This window comes from Chiroxiphia lanceolata, chromosome 2 (assembly GCF_009829145.1).
Source record: "Chiroxiphia lanceolata isolate bChiLan1 chromosome 2, bChiLan1.pri, whole genome shotgun sequence".
In the NCBI taxonomy this organism is placed as follows: domain Eukaryota; kingdom Metazoa; phylum Chordata; class Aves; order Passeriformes; family Pipridae; genus Chiroxiphia; species Chiroxiphia lanceolata.
Window position 1 is genome coordinate 117,754,916 of NC_045638.1, and position 15,449 is coordinate 117,770,364.

General features: G+C 37.8%; 1 protein-coding gene across 7 annotated transcripts in view; it reads right to left on the bottom strand.

Annotated features, from left to right (window-relative positions):
* Positions 1-15,449, bottom strand: part of DCAF6 (DDB1 and CUL4 associated factor 6) — an 81,479-nt gene that overhangs the window by 42,903 nt on the left and 23,127 nt on the right. For all 7 annotated transcript variants that reach the window (XM_032680366.1, XM_032680364.1, XM_032680362.1 and 4 more), the window contains exons 4-10: positions 13,524-13,709; positions 8,694-8,807; positions 7,434-7,569; positions 5,302-5,516; positions 2,879-2,972; positions 1,479-1,598; positions 996-1,241 (exon numbers count right to left, since the gene is read on the bottom strand). In XM_032680366.1, coding sequence (XP_032536257.1) covers positions 996-1,241; positions 1,479-1,598; positions 2,879-2,972; positions 5,302-5,516; positions 7,434-7,569; positions 8,694-8,807; positions 13,524-13,709 — 1,111 coding nt within the window. The remainder of the gene's footprint in view (positions 1-995; positions 1,242-1,478; positions 1,599-2,878; positions 2,973-5,301; positions 5,517-7,433; positions 7,570-8,693; positions 8,808-13,523; positions 13,710-15,449) is intronic.

Sequence of the window (15,449 nt, forward strand, 5' to 3'; positions counted from 1 at the left end):
TTAATCATCTTGTGTGTGCACTGTGAAAAAACTTGACACTGCAGCAAGCTCACACCAACACTAATAAAAATCATAGGTGACTAAAAGCCTCTGATACTAAATAAACTCTGGCATTTTCTGAATTTCCTGGGTGTGTTGTCACGCTTCTGATCACTGCTTTATTTCCTCTAAATAAGTATCAGACTAGTTGCAAGGTTTGAAAAGCAAAAATGACATGTCTCATGAATCTCAACTTATGTCTTCACCTTCCCTGCCTTTCAGGTACCAGGTGCCCCATCATTTCTCACCTGTCCCAAAGACTTTGGCTACAGCAGCCACAGTACATTGAATGGCACACTCTTCCTGGGAAAATCCCCATCTCTCCTATACTCCAGAACATCAAATTTAGGGCTTGAAGATGCTTATCAGTCATCTCTTCCAGTGGCAAACAGCTTGGTATTTTTACAACAGAATAAGACAAAAGGTCTGACCCTGTAGGCCTTTCAGAGCACATCAGCCTTTCCACCACAACTGTGAGTCCCAGAAGCTCACTTCAAAAAAGCAAAAAAATAAACTCTTGTGCAAACATTCAACTCTAAAGGCTGTGGCATCTTTTCCCTCACTGAGATGGAAAAGGTCAAGTCAAACCATAAGGTGTCCAAATTAGTTTCTGACATTGGCAGTGGGATATACTTTCATCTTTTTCCCCCAATAAGAATGTAAGTCTGTATTAAATACAGATTAATTTCTTCAAGATGTACAAACTTAAATATCAATATGTAGTATTAACCAATAAAGGAACGCCATGCAAGGTGAGACAAATGTACACAGTTGATGTTTTACTCTTTCTTCAAACCACAGCTGCAATCCCTTGGTACCTATAAAATATCTAGTCTCACTAAGGGTGTGCAAGGAAGAAAGCAGATTGTGATCTATTAACCAAAATATCTTGAAATAGAGTCGTTTCTTATCGGAAGCATTTTTCATAAACAATGACAAGATGGATTTCTTCTCACCAGACTGATGCAGCACAGGCTGAGTTGAGGCCCCTAAAGAAGGCCTTTGTTCATTATCAGGAGAGGACAGTAATGAAGTTGAAGGGGGACTTTCTGTTGAAGATGATGTTGAAGGAGCTTGAGCTGACATTGTAGAGGAGGAAGATGATGGAAGCTGCTCGGTACCATCTACTTCCATTGCAGTTTCTGATTCTGCACTAGGTGGCATGTTATTGGCAGCAGGAGCATCTGTCCGATTAGTCCCACCTTTGATTAAAAATAAAACAAAAAAGCAAGAAAAACAAGAGCCCAAAGGTAAACTTACTCTACCTCTAAAGATCTCTTTGCATTACCATCGCTATTGCAAATGAAAGTGTTCGGTTCTTCAGAGTGCACTAGAAGGATTTTAGTTCACACCCCAGGAAGGTTGACATTCAAGGCCTGTACATCCAGTGCAAACACACTTTCTGTTGTAATTATTATTCTGGAAAAGAAGGAAATCACCTCTGGACCGTGATCTTCCTCGCCCTCGATTGCTTTGTGCAACTTCACTGGCTTCTTCAAACCACCTGGACAGCATGTCTGACATCCTCTGCATCAGAGACACATTGGGACTTTGCTCCCCTGTAAAATAAGTAATGTTAAAGTTTTACCTATGAGTTTACCAAAGTGGACATTTCCCCCCTCGTTTCTCCCAGAAATGGAGAAGGGGAACACATGAACACCTCCACCCCCTGCCAAGCAACAATGCCCTTCCAGCTGATCCCAATGCCCATGTCTATCCCCATTTCCATACTGCAGGACTCTGACTCTCTGCTGGGATCCCCCATTCTCTTCCTGTACCCCAAACAGAGGAGTTCCAGCCTTGAAACACAGAAAAATGGAATGCAGTGGCCAAGGAAAACAGACAAAAGGTGGCCAATGATGCCATAGGAAATAATACCAACAGGTTCAAAAAAGGGTGACTGAAACTCACAGGCAACAGAACTACACGGAGATTTTAAAGGAAGAGATGGGAACACACCCTCTAATGCTTCTAATCCAGCAATTCCAAATACTGGGGGAGCAACAAAGACAGACTAAGGTAAGAGGACAGACTCATGTTCTCTCCCTAAACAGCATTTCTCATTGCCTGTGTCGGATACAGAATCCTACTCCACATGGACCACTAATCTTATATAGCTAAACACTTCTATTCTACTCTGGGGAATCAGGAAAATGAGAAAACCAACACAGAAAATCTGGAAAGGGAAGCTGTAGGCAGAAAAGGGAGACAGATCTAAGGGAACTAGAATCAAATACTTGGAACCCCTCAACATGTCAGATTTAAAAAGGAACAGATAAATGGTAAGATGACTGGCAAAGCATCCTCTGCCTGGCTTTGGTATCCCATTCTCTGACACTCAAGCATGGCTTTAGAAAGGTTCTATCTCCTGAAATCCCAAGCAGTTGAGTAATATATTATAAACATAAAAATATAAGCATAAAAATTTAGTCATCCCGTGTGACTAAATGACATTAAGGCAGTGAAAGATATAATATTAGAATCCTGTTGCTTTGAATTCCAGTCCCCTAATGTAACCACTAACGAGCAATTCATTTGTAACTGTGATTGCATGTGAGGTTTGACTGGAAAAAAAAAATTAAATAAGTGTTTGTGTTACTCCCTGACCAACGACAGCGAAACAGGCTCAGCCTAACTGAAGCAAAATAATTTTTCTGGTAAGAATATTTTCAATTTAGACATTCTTAAAAATCATTTTACAGTAGCAGTTCTGTTTTAAATTCTGAGGAAACCGTCTCGGCTGATTCTTAAAGCATGGACAGTTTAATCTGAGGCACGTTTTTCAGGAATACTTCAGAAAAAAATGGAAAACAAACCCCAAAAGTGCAAAAGCTTTTACCATCTCTCTCTCTCTCGCTCTCAGGCCTTGCCCTTGGCCCAGTGTCCGACCAGTCCCCTCTGAGGCGCAGACGTTTGACAGGAGGTTGCCTTAACTGGGAAGGGGGGAGAGAAGAAAAGGAAAAAGGAACAAAAAAAAAAAAAAAAAAAGAAAAGAAAAAAAAGGCATTACAAAGCTATTCATGTTGGACAGTACAGAATTCTAAGTTTAAATATAAATGCACTACCACGGTTTTCTTAAGTTACATCCATTTGTATCCGTCACCAAAAAATGGAGTGTCAGCCACGTGTTCACACGGACTGTGAATAAGCACAAAGCTGCATCGACAGAATGCAAGAGTTTTAGCTCCACAGGAGTACAACTATCTAAATCAATGCCTCTCAGAACTAATTCACCCTCTATTTTATGCCATACTAACTTTATTATGTTAATTGAGGCTTTCCACAGCGAACAATAACAATTAAGGTTTTCCGAATTCAGCCTGAGTTCTGCAAAAATATTCATTTCTTCACATTAAAAACTATATGAAATGTGGATTGCAATTAAGAAAAAAGGAAAAAAGTCATACATTAACAAAACAAAGAAATTTTATGAAAATAAACTCTATTTTTAACCTATTTTCTTCTAAATTTTTAAAACATTTTTATTTTGCAGCAGGAAAGTACTCTATAGGGAGCGTTACTTTCAGTGACTTGAAGAGAAACAGCGAATGCTTTGAACATTCAGAAAGGCAGCTCTGAGTTTGAAATTGAGTGTATTGGTTGGATATTTTCAGCTTTAACAAAAAACAAAACAAAAGATAAAACAAACAAAAAAACAACAAAAAAACCCAAACAAACAAACAAACAAAAACAAACCGAAAACAACAAAAAAAAGTGAATAGCTGTGCTGACAATTTTAAGGTAAATGCAAAGCCCCTGTGGTGAAAGCATATTAAAGTGTCAACTTCCATGAGCCAGCAGATTCAGGAAGAAGTCTTTACATTTCTTCTACTCTACAGAACTTAAAGCCAGGCTGAAATGAAAATAACATTTAAGGAAAATGATTTGGCAAGAAAAGATTACAGGACATATTCTGTGCCTACAAAACAGAAGAATACATAGGATCTGTTGGTAACAGGTGGTCACAATCCTCCCTCTCTCTAGTAACTGGGCAGTCAATTCTCCACCAAACTGCTTCAGACCAGATTAACACTACACAGGAAAAAGGGAGAAGTGCAGAACCATCCGTGCACCTCATGGGTTTTTCTGGGTTCCTGTTTGCTTTTTCCTGCTTCAGTGTAACTCAGACATTCTTCCCCAGTCCTACGAATCCAAAGCCCTTCTGAGCAACAATATTTGTGCCAGTAATGGCAGCCCCTGGCCCAGGGAGTACAGCCCAGCCATGGCTGTGACACTGAAGCCACACCAGCCTGACACTTGCCAGGCTTTGGCTGGACTTTAATTGCTTGGAGCATCCTTTTAGCTCATTTAGCTGCCACAGCAATTGTCCAGTGACCAGGTCAAATTACCATCTAATTTGCATTAGTTTTACTTAGATTTGCATAGATGTGTGGTGTTAACAACCTCTTGTTAACAGTTTTGATATATACAGGAATAACAATTAACCAGAGTGTGTGAGGTAGAACTACCTATAGCACAGGCAGAAGGGGTGGATACAGGAGGACACCAGAGACACCTTCTCAGCACCTCACCTGGGCTGTAAAGGTTGGAGCCAAACAACAACTGTTTCAGGGATGACAGCAAGGACAAAGAATAAGCATTTAAAAGCAAAACCAGGCTATACTGAAAAAAGAAGTAGTGGATGTTTGGGGGAGCGCAGGGGGAGAGACACAACGTAACTTTGCTGTAGTTAAAGAAATTTTTTTTTATATTGATCAGAAAATTTAGACTGGAAGGGTCAGCAACATTGTAGCTGGGCTGATAAACAGCTGCTTGAGTTTTGGCTACACTACAGAAGATTTTAATACTGCTCAGTAACAGTGGCTCACCTCCTCGATCTAAACACCTTGTACTCCCTCATATGTGTCATTAAATGGCAATTTTTAACAAGGAGTATCAATACTTGATTTCAAGGAATGTGTTTTTGGTGGCATGGAAGATAACAGAGCATACACCTCAATTACAAGAGTGACCTTGCTGGTCATATAACCCAAGATTCATGCAGATGCTTTCTCATCTCTGAGAGGGAAACCAGACAAGAAAGAAAACCAGAGTGGCAAAGTATTGTAAACAAATACATACATCAAAAATAAATATTATAAATACACAAATTTTATGACACAATCTACTTGCCACATCTTAGTCTATGAACAGCAATATTGTTTTCAGATTAATTTAAAGGGAAATACAACTGACTCTATTTCTTGTGTGCTGCAGAAAAACAAATATAAAATGAGCAAACAGGTCATCTTAATCACTTGCCTCTTCCCTTCTCTCTTCAGCAGAAGGAACTTTAAGTTCTCGTGCTGTGTCATCCTTGGGATCAAACAAATATATGTAATCTGAAGAGTAGCTAACGAGGATCTCTTGCCCATCTTCACTATAACAAAGGGATGTCACTCTGCAGGATTTGTTATTGAGATGAGGAGGAACAAAACGTGCCACCATTCCAACAGTGCCCCTGCCAGCATAATTCCCTTTATTGGGAAAAAAAAAAAAGGAGGGGGAGGAGAGAAGGAAGAAAAAGAAATGACATGTTTACTCTTGTGAATTTTCAACAGCTTCAATAAACTCCTTCTTTAATATCCAACAAAAGATAATCAGGGAAAAGCTACATATCCCGCAGTTCCTGCATTAAATTTTATCTGAGGAATGACATATCAGATCTTACTGCTCTTTTATATTTTTGCTTACAAACTTTATGTCTGTATAAAAGTATGAAAGCACACACACAACATCACATACCCACCCCATGATGGTGTGGCTATCTGTCAAATGTAGAACAAATGGAAATTTTAGAACTTAAAAACATTTACAAAATAGTAACACAAATCTGTATCTACACATAAATTAGAAAGGGATTCATTATATGAAACTTTGAAAATTTAGGACATACATCTCTTTTCTACCCTTTTTTTTTTAAAAAAAACACTAATTTTTCTTCAAGACATAATAATACTGTCACATTGGAGCTGCAGAACTATGCACTACATTGGGCTTATCATGCTCTCCTGACAAGCCACCTCCAATCCACACACTGAAACAGTCTTAAACTCTAGAATTACAAGTTTGTCAGCAGATAAAAGTTGCCTATAAGAAGCTGTAAAACTGAGAAAAACTGACTGTCCCAAAATCCCCTAATTTGACATGTAACTGTTTCCCACATGGCCTATCTGTTGCAACAGTCTGTCCTCGACCACAGACAAGTTCACAGTTTATCATCTCACATTATGTAAGGAATGAAACAGAAAACTTTAAATGAAAATCAACAAGTTGCTCACTAGACACAGAACGCTTCACCTCTTAAAAAAACAAACAAACAAAAAACCCCAAAACAAAAACTCCATACACACTCAAAGAACAGAACACTACACCAATATATCAAAAAATTAGTCTTCAAAATCTTTTCTTTTATTGTATAGGCCAGCATACCAAATTCATCTAATTCCTGTATTGTTACAATACAAGAGCACATACAGGACTTTTTAGTCAAGTCCCAGGGTCTGTTCCTCAGGCAGTTCTCACAGAATTTTGCTGACCTCTCTGATGAAAGGGAGGGCTCTTAGAGAATTTTAGTCTGATGAGAAGGGTACTTTTTATTTTTTAGTTATATATACATATTTCTATATATATTTACTAAGTGATCTTTTGTGTTCCCTTTCTCCTCTAACACAATTAGGAACAGGAAAATGCTGCACAAAATGACAGATTTTGTGACTGACTGTGGGCAGGAATGTGTGTGCACAGCTAAATGTATTAATTCCTGTGTGTCCAAACAGACATTGATCATACATTATAAGCAAGAGATATGTTAGAGTTACATAAAACACTTTTGCTTGCCACCTGCAATTTTTAAATAAAATGTTTAAGTAAGATTCTGAAGCACACTGAGCTTTCACTTGGAGAATTTGAGGCTTTCCAGTGAAATTATGTTAGATACAGCAGTATCTACTGCAAAGTTGAGCATATTGCATGATATTATGGAGTTCCTAAGATCTCTTTCCATAAGAAGCAAGAGATTCCAGCCTGGCAGAGTACAAGAAGATAAGAACTTAATTAAAATTCAGGTGCACCACTGCAGGCTGCAATGACTGGCTTTTTGCAATACTGGAATCAGGTGTTTTGAGACAAAAGAAGAGACATTACAAAATGTCTTTTTCTGCATTCAGTGTTCAATGTATGAAGAGGTTAAGTTTACTTACTTGAAGATTTCTGCATTAGCAAATATTAGAGTGAAATGACTATCATACAAAGCACAGTTCCCAGAGCAGAAAACTACACTTCATGCAGTGTCACACTTTGCTCATCCACCACCTACTACGGGAAAAAAAAAGAACCCGAAATTGGAAATGCTATAAGGGTTAGAAAGGCTTACTGTGAAGTTTGGTTCCTACCTGTTGCTCTTGTGCCAAGCATTCTCCTGTCATATATCCTTACTGAGCTGTCAGAACAACCCACAGCCAGGTAGTAGGGGATGGGGGGACAGATGGCAACAGAGGTGGCAGCACGACGACAGTTTATCAAAATATCCTGCAACAAACAGAAATGCAGCATTCAAATAACAGCTCTGAACATTTGAAGTACGATTCTGTTTGGTTTTTTTTTTTTTTTACTTCAGGACAGAGGCCCCTTAGTCAAGGAGGTTTTGAGAAAAACTAAGCCTGGCCCTGGGAAGATTGAGCATAAATGTGTTATCGGAAAAGCCACTGCAGAGAAGGAGAACTATCAGAGAGAGAAAACTAGCTCCAGATCGACTGAAAAAGAAATCAAACCAAAACAGAAACACAGAATGAGCATTCAAAACCAGATAAACACAGCAAGTGTAGATTTATAAACTCGCTTGCACCTTGGGTTTTTTTATTGAAACATAGTAACTGTTGAGTCAGGAGTGTACTAAATACACAGAAACAGTTTAAATTCATTAAAGGACCAGCATAGGTTTCATCTATGGGAGGGAAGGGGAAAGGGGAGGAAGGGGAGGAAGGGGAGGAAGGGGAGGAAGGGGAGGAAGGGGAGGAAGGGGAGGAAGGGGAGGAAGGGGAGGAAGGGGAGGAAGGGGAGGAAGGGGAGGAAAGAAACCCCTAGAACTGGTCAATATGCACAAAGTAGAATAAAACTGATCAAGAATAGCAATCCATACTTTGGTAGCTTTTCTCCAATTCAATATTAAAACTGTTTTTGAAATCCAAGCACAGTGGACACCACCAATACCTTACCTTGTAGGGAGTAATACTAGTGAGGTAGTATAATTCATTACCAAATCTTTTCTCACAGAGGGGCAAAGGATGCTCAAGAACACAAGGGCTGCAGATGATTTTCAAGGCTCATTTTCTGCCTTCAACTCTACACTCTACAGTACTAATGTAAACCAGACCAAGAGATTCCATTTCAATGTACAGTATTTTCTACCTATCTGCAGCCTCACACCAAAGTTTGTAAAGTAAAAAATCCCAAAGGAGATATTAAAACTAAAAAAAAAATAAAAATAAAAAGACTCCCCAAACTTTTATTGTTTCTTGGGAAACATGTTGTCATCTCCACCAACGACCCTGAAACCTATTATTTCTAAAAGCCTTACCAGAATTCATATCCTATGTTTGTATGATGTACAGCTCTACATTTAGGTCATCTTTATTAAAAGATTTCACTCTTACATCTTTACAATCTTCCTTTGTGCAACTTGTTTTGATTCGAGTATCAAACCATCTTACAGTGCCATCTTCACCACAAGAGAGGAAAGTATAGGGATCATTTGGTACTGTCATAATCTGCACAAAAGAAAGAAAGAATGAAAAAAATAAAAGTATGAATACAGCCAGAAATAGCATTAATTTAAAAATAAAAGCATCAACATTTTGAGCAGCAGTACAGACTGAAGCAATTATTACTCGAGTCCAGCTTTCCACTGAAATAAAGAGGAAAACCAAAAAACTGGTGATGTTTCTTTATTTTCAAGAGAAGGTTTGGACTACTGAAGTAGATTATTAAATGTCACATAAGATTAAATATCTGTAGGTCAAAGCTTACAGATATTTTTATTATCTTTTAACACACAACATGCATTTACTGCTATCAGTTTTCAGATAGCTAATCAATTTTCCTGCAATCATTCAACAAAAGCTCAGTTTATTCTCTATCAAGTTATAGAAGACAATAACAAACAAAACCCTCAAGTCTGAATGACTTGAAAATACTCAATGGGTTTTATTCTCCTTCCCCATTCCTTTGCATTCTAAGTAGTCCCCTGAGGTAACTCTGCAATAAAGGCTGTTACTAACCCACCTCCTCACTGCAAATTATTTTTTAAATTTTTTTTTAGGAGAGCACTGTACTGAACTGTTTTCCTAAGCTCAGCCCTACTCCAAGTAGGGAAGGCTTGGAAGGAGTCCCACATGTATGGCTTAATTCAAGAAGGCCTCCTTAAGACAAAATAAAAAGGCAAGAGGCCAAAATGTTAAAGCTGAATTCCACAGGTCAGGGAATGCACAGGAAACGTCACGTTTCTCACACTCTGCCTCTCAAACAGGAAACAGAGAACGTGGTAGAACTACACTGCTGCTACTACCAGTAACTTCACAGAAATTTATAAAGCCACAAAAATGGTTAATAGTGCAATACACTCATTCAACACAGAGCAAATGAGTGATTCTTTAATGCTTTTAATGGGATGATTATTCCCCCCCCAACTCTTATTAAAAGTAACCTAAAGGATATCTATAAGTCTTGCAACCAAAAGTGGGGTTACAAAGGTAATCACTGCAGGATTCAGCATTTCTTGTAGTACTGAGACAATGTGTGCTGTGCCAAATCGTTGTACTGACCAATGAGAAGTTCAACAGGCAGAACAAAGCCAAGGTTTGAGCAACAACAGAACAACAAACTTCTGAGCTGTGACCATTATTCCTCTATATGTTAGTGTAACATATTTAAAAGACTGGTTTTCACTACACCTTTCATTCAAATTGACTTTATTTGTGTCCTTATAAAAGCCATCAATCATTCTTCAGTCCACCAAATTCTTCCAGCACGTTTGCTGGATTCCCATGCAGAGCTTGCAGTGAAAATATTTGCTTTGTTCCAGGAGTGGTGCTGAATGTGGGAAGCTCTCATTTCTAGTAGCTGTGTTTTGGTTTTGTTCATGCTAATGCTACTTCACAGAATACCTGTAACATAACTTCCATGTGCCAACTTCCATGTATGGTGTTTACAAATATGTTCAGTAATTTATAAGCACTAAAACAGAGAACTGAAAACTCCAATAACTAAGAGTCATTGTTACTACATTTAAGTTCAACAAGAACACATTATATATATTTATAAAATCCTTTATAATAGCTACAAAAAAAGTCTTCTATTTAACTTCAAAAGCATACAGTTATGTGATTGTTTTACTGTATTTAAGAAGGTAAGAGTTGTCCATTAAAGTACATTCTCTTTCTGAAATTCAATTCATAATGAAGGGCAATAAAGAAAAGCATTTGGCTGAGTAAAAATAAACTTGTCATGGCCTTGTATAAATAACAAATTCTTCAGAAACATGTCTCAAGAACTTCTCCCTCTCTCTCTCTACTTATTCTCCTCTCACCCAGAATTAAAAACAATCGTACAATTATCTCAGAGTTTATCACAATTTAAACAAATTTCCACATTCCTCTGTTTCACTGGATGTTTTTATAATGCCTTGAACAATCACAAACTCCAAGTTTAAAGAGCAGTTCAAATTCGAACCACATTCAAATTTAGAATGAGTACCTCAGGGGCAGCTCTTAGCTTTTGTTACTTAGAGAATCCAGTGAGTCAAAGTTCTATATTTAATGTGGTGATGTGGTTACATACAGCTGGGCAGCAACATCACGATACTTAGAAATTATCTTCCCACTCCAGAAAACTCCCAGTGACAAGGTTGGGTTATGTCAGAAGCTGAAGCTGCACCTCAGCCATTTCCTTAAAACTCCCTGTTATTTGCTCTATAATATTTCATGTGTCAAGGATCAAAAAAAGGTCTGCTATGCCACACAGTAACACATGCATTTAGTGTTCCAGTGTCAGGTTTAAGACACGGTAACTGAATTTATAGCCTTCATAAAAAAGTATTTCCCAAAAATGTTTTATAAACCTATGTTTTTGAAGGGAGCTCAAATCTAGATATGTTAAACCTCAGTGCAAAACTAGATAAGAAAAATAACTTCAGAGACACAGATGTTAGAATAGTCATTGTCATGCAGGGATTTTGATATTCCTTCCATTAACTGTGTTTAAAAACTATAAACAACCAAACTGTATCACATTACTGTCATTCAAAACAACAATAATAATGTGTTTAATATATTTAAATTTGAGCTCTCTTCAAAAACAAAGGTTTATAATACATCTTGGGAAATACTTTTTATAAAGGCTATAAATTCTGTTACTGTGTCTTAAACCTGACACTTGAATATTAAATGCGTGTATTACTGTGTGGCATTTTGTTAAAGCAAATTGCTGAATTAAAATCATGCCAAATAAGACCACTTTAACTGTGAAATATAGCAGGCAAATGTCCCTGCCCTCTTCAAGTAATGATTTAAAAAAAAAAAAGAAACTACACTCCTACAACTAGTTACTGTTCAGTGATAGTCATTCTCTAGGGACAACAATAAAACTTGCAGCTCCATTTGTCAGACAGTTGGGCTCTCCATATTTCTTCTAAAATATTTTCTAAACTGTTGCTGGTTTGTTTTGACAAGTTTAACTTGTTGGATCCACGAAATTTGTATTTATCATCTGGTTCAGTAGCTTGCAGCGTGCACACCATCACCACTGATGACAAACAACACCTTGCAAAGAGACAATCTTTGCATCCCCTGTGACAGGCCAGTTCTGGTCTCTGCTGCTGCTCCTCACCCACAACCACAACTGGCAGCTGCTTTCAGTTGTGATTTCCTCAGGAAGTGACAATGACCTGGCAGACACCCTCCCCAGCAAGGACATTTCAGCTTTAGGAAACAGCATCTCAGTCTCCAGATGTTGCTGTGAAAAGGCAGGTTTTTATTTCTGATGCAGAGAACACCCAGTTGACGAGGGCAGTTCCCAGAGCAGCACAGACTGCTATATATAGTCAACCTCAGAGAGAACAGAGGCACTTCAGGCTTCTGGCTGGGGGCCCTGAGAACTGATGATGTTCAAAGGAAACAGGAGTTTCTCAATCAAAAAAAAAACCCTCAAAAATAACAGCAGGCGATGCAAGCCTGGGATCCGGAATCACACTTTGCAAAACTGAAAATACCCAGTCTTGAGTTAAACCCAGGGAAATGAACCAAACCAAACCACAAATCCCAGAAACAGAGGGAATATCACAGGGTTCACTTGACTGCCCTGAAAAGTGACCCTGCAGACAGGATGTGTTCTGACAAAAGGCTTTAGTGGAACATGTGTAATTACAACCATAAGGATACTTTTACTACACGATCAATAATTAATTTTGGCAGTACCTCAGCCACTTTCTCTTTTCATACACTCCAATTGTTTTTAGCAGAGATTTTAAAATATTTTGTTCACTTGACAGGCAAAGAAAGAGACCTAACAACTTGCTACGAAATCTGAGCTAAATAGTTAAAAAAGCAATGGATTTGGGATTTTTTTCCCCCTGTGTGTATACTGTGGAAGTATTAAAAAACCCCAAACAAATAAATAATTTGAAAAAAGGAACATTTATGACCTAAGAAGAAAATAGCAGTATTTTTTCCTATTTTAACCACACTAAGTTTTACAAGCAGCACATTTTGCTATTTGTAAAAAATATACAGATCAATTATTAAAAAAAAAAAAATAGATCAATAAATCTTATTATCTTCCTAAGTTAACTAACACTTTGCTCCTTCACTTGCCTAGTTTATATGAACCAAACTTCCAAGGGACAACTGAAAACACTGTCATTAAACTTACAGCCAAAGAGTTAACTAGAATACACGATAGAAAAATTATCTAAAACTGTAAACACAGTTTTCAGACTAAGCTGTTCACACATGCTGAAACAAGCATTTCTTAGAAGGATTTCAGTTGTGAAAAAGGCATTAAACTGCTGAAAAGTTCGGGAGGGGAGAGAAGAGGGAGGGGAAGAATAAAAATAAAAATGCAAACAGCCATTGCTCCCACCTCCCAGTTTGCTTCAGGAAAAAATTCACAGCACAATTTAAATCGGTTTTGCTCTGCAGCACATTCATTCAGTGAAGGTGAATTCATATTTGCAAAAAAAAAAAGGGGTATGTTAACAACTGGGTAGTCCTCCATTTAATTTAGACAGCACATTTCTTTGTTAAAGCCTACTCTAAGAGGAAAAAAAAAAAAAAAGAAAAAAAGGAAAAACAAAACCCCTCAAAAAAGATAGAAGAAAAGCTCTATAATTCTCACTGAAATAAAATTTTCAGTGCTCTGGTTAGAATCAAACAGCACAAGAAACTATGTGTTTTCCCCATCTTAAATGATCATATACTCGTGTGAGGTACCTCATAGGTGGTTCCATAGTGGCAGGTGTACTGGCATTGCCTGTTGGTCTCTGCATCTTGTTCAACATTGGTGTAAAAAATGACTCCATCTCCAGAGCAGGATACAATCTGTTTGTCGTTGGTGCACGGCAAGAACTTGGCGCTGAAAATATTGGCCCTGTGTCCTGAGCGAATCGTCGTTAAAACCTGAGGGAGGAAGGAAAAAAAAGGAAGGTTGTACCAGGCTGATGTTTCTGAGCAAATAAAGAGTGGGACAATAACACAGAGCGTGGTACTTTGAAACGTGAGTTATGCACAGGCTGCCAGTGACCTGGCAACAGAGCAGAGAAACTGTTTTTACACTGAATTTCTTCCGAGAACAAAGTGGTTCCACAAGAGACATTCACTTAGGCACTTTGCACGAAGCTGTCTGCAAAATAAAAGGACTGGAATGCAAGTGCCACCTTTTGTTTTTACAGTGCTTGTTACACATCACATCGGGTTTCTCGAAGTGAAACATTAGTCCAGGGTGATGGTGCAGCCAACAGGACATGAGCAGAGATTTAGAGGACCTGGAATATTGTAGGTCAAGAAGAATAAAGCATTGTAATCCAAGCCAACTTTATAGCCTTTAAAAATTGATGTTACTCATAAAATAAACTCACTCTAAAAAGAAGAACCGAAGTTTACGGGGAAGGATGTTTTGAAACCAGCCATAAATAAATAAACATTTAAGAACATGATTAAAGGGCGATAACCAAGACTTGGTCTCAGTGAATGTCTTTCATCTACAGTACAAGCAGAGAAGCACATGATTTACTTCACCATCACAGCTGATTTTAAACACTTTGTGGTGACCCTTTATACTTCCTAACATACTTCTTATTAGACTATCAAAACTGTAAAAACCCTCCATGTGCTTTCCTGTGCACTAGTGAACATTCTATTCTTACCTTATTTCCCCCAGCTGCAGCACTTAAACCAAACTGCATTTTCCACCACTTCTATTAGGAAAAAATACTTCCCAAGTTGTTTACAGTATGAAAATTACTTCCAAATTTCCACTCAATTAACTTAATCAAAGAAAACATTATGCAAATGAAGTTGTTCTGTTAGTAATAGCTCATGCCTAACATTTCAGAAGTGCTATTTCCCACCTTTTAAATAATTCACACAAAGAAAGATTAACAGTGTATCTGCATGTTCTGAATGGTACACATGGCTTAGTGTTAAAAATAAAAAAATAATTATCAAACTCAGGAAATATAACCCATTCATTTTATTTCGAGAAATAAAGGTTCGTTCAGATCTCTGCATTTTACTGAAAACATTTAAAAACCAAATTAGGAACTCTGTATCAGAGCAACTCAGAACAAGGATGACCCTGCTGGAGCAGGGAGGTGGGACCAGGTGACTCACCGTGGTCCCTTCCAGCCTCACCCATTCTGTGAAATGCTTCCTTATTAAATTAGATATTTTTGTAACACAGGACACTACATTGGTGGGAGAAGTCTATTTTTGCTGCTCTAGCTAGTTCATAACAGAAAATATGGTGATAAGGGTATTTGCCAAGATGACAGATTACAGTACAGTTCTGATACCAATACCAATTTGCTCCCTTTTCCTGTATTGATTCTGTTATTCTAGCCAGAGAAAATCAGCTAACACAGCTCTAACAGTCATTAAAAACACCATGTCTAGATATTTCAGGAACAAAACTGATTATTAAGTCTTCTTGCTAGTACCTGCTGTTTTATAATTGCATTTGCATGTATTGAGGGGAAAAAAATAATAGTAATTAAAAAAAACCTATCTCCTCCTCTGCAGTTATGTAAAATAAATAACTCAGCTAACTGTAAAAAATAAGGAAACAAGACATCTCCTATATTCTTCATTAGGCTTAAGTACAGCAGCAGTACACAATGGAGAAAAAAACCCCAAAACTGT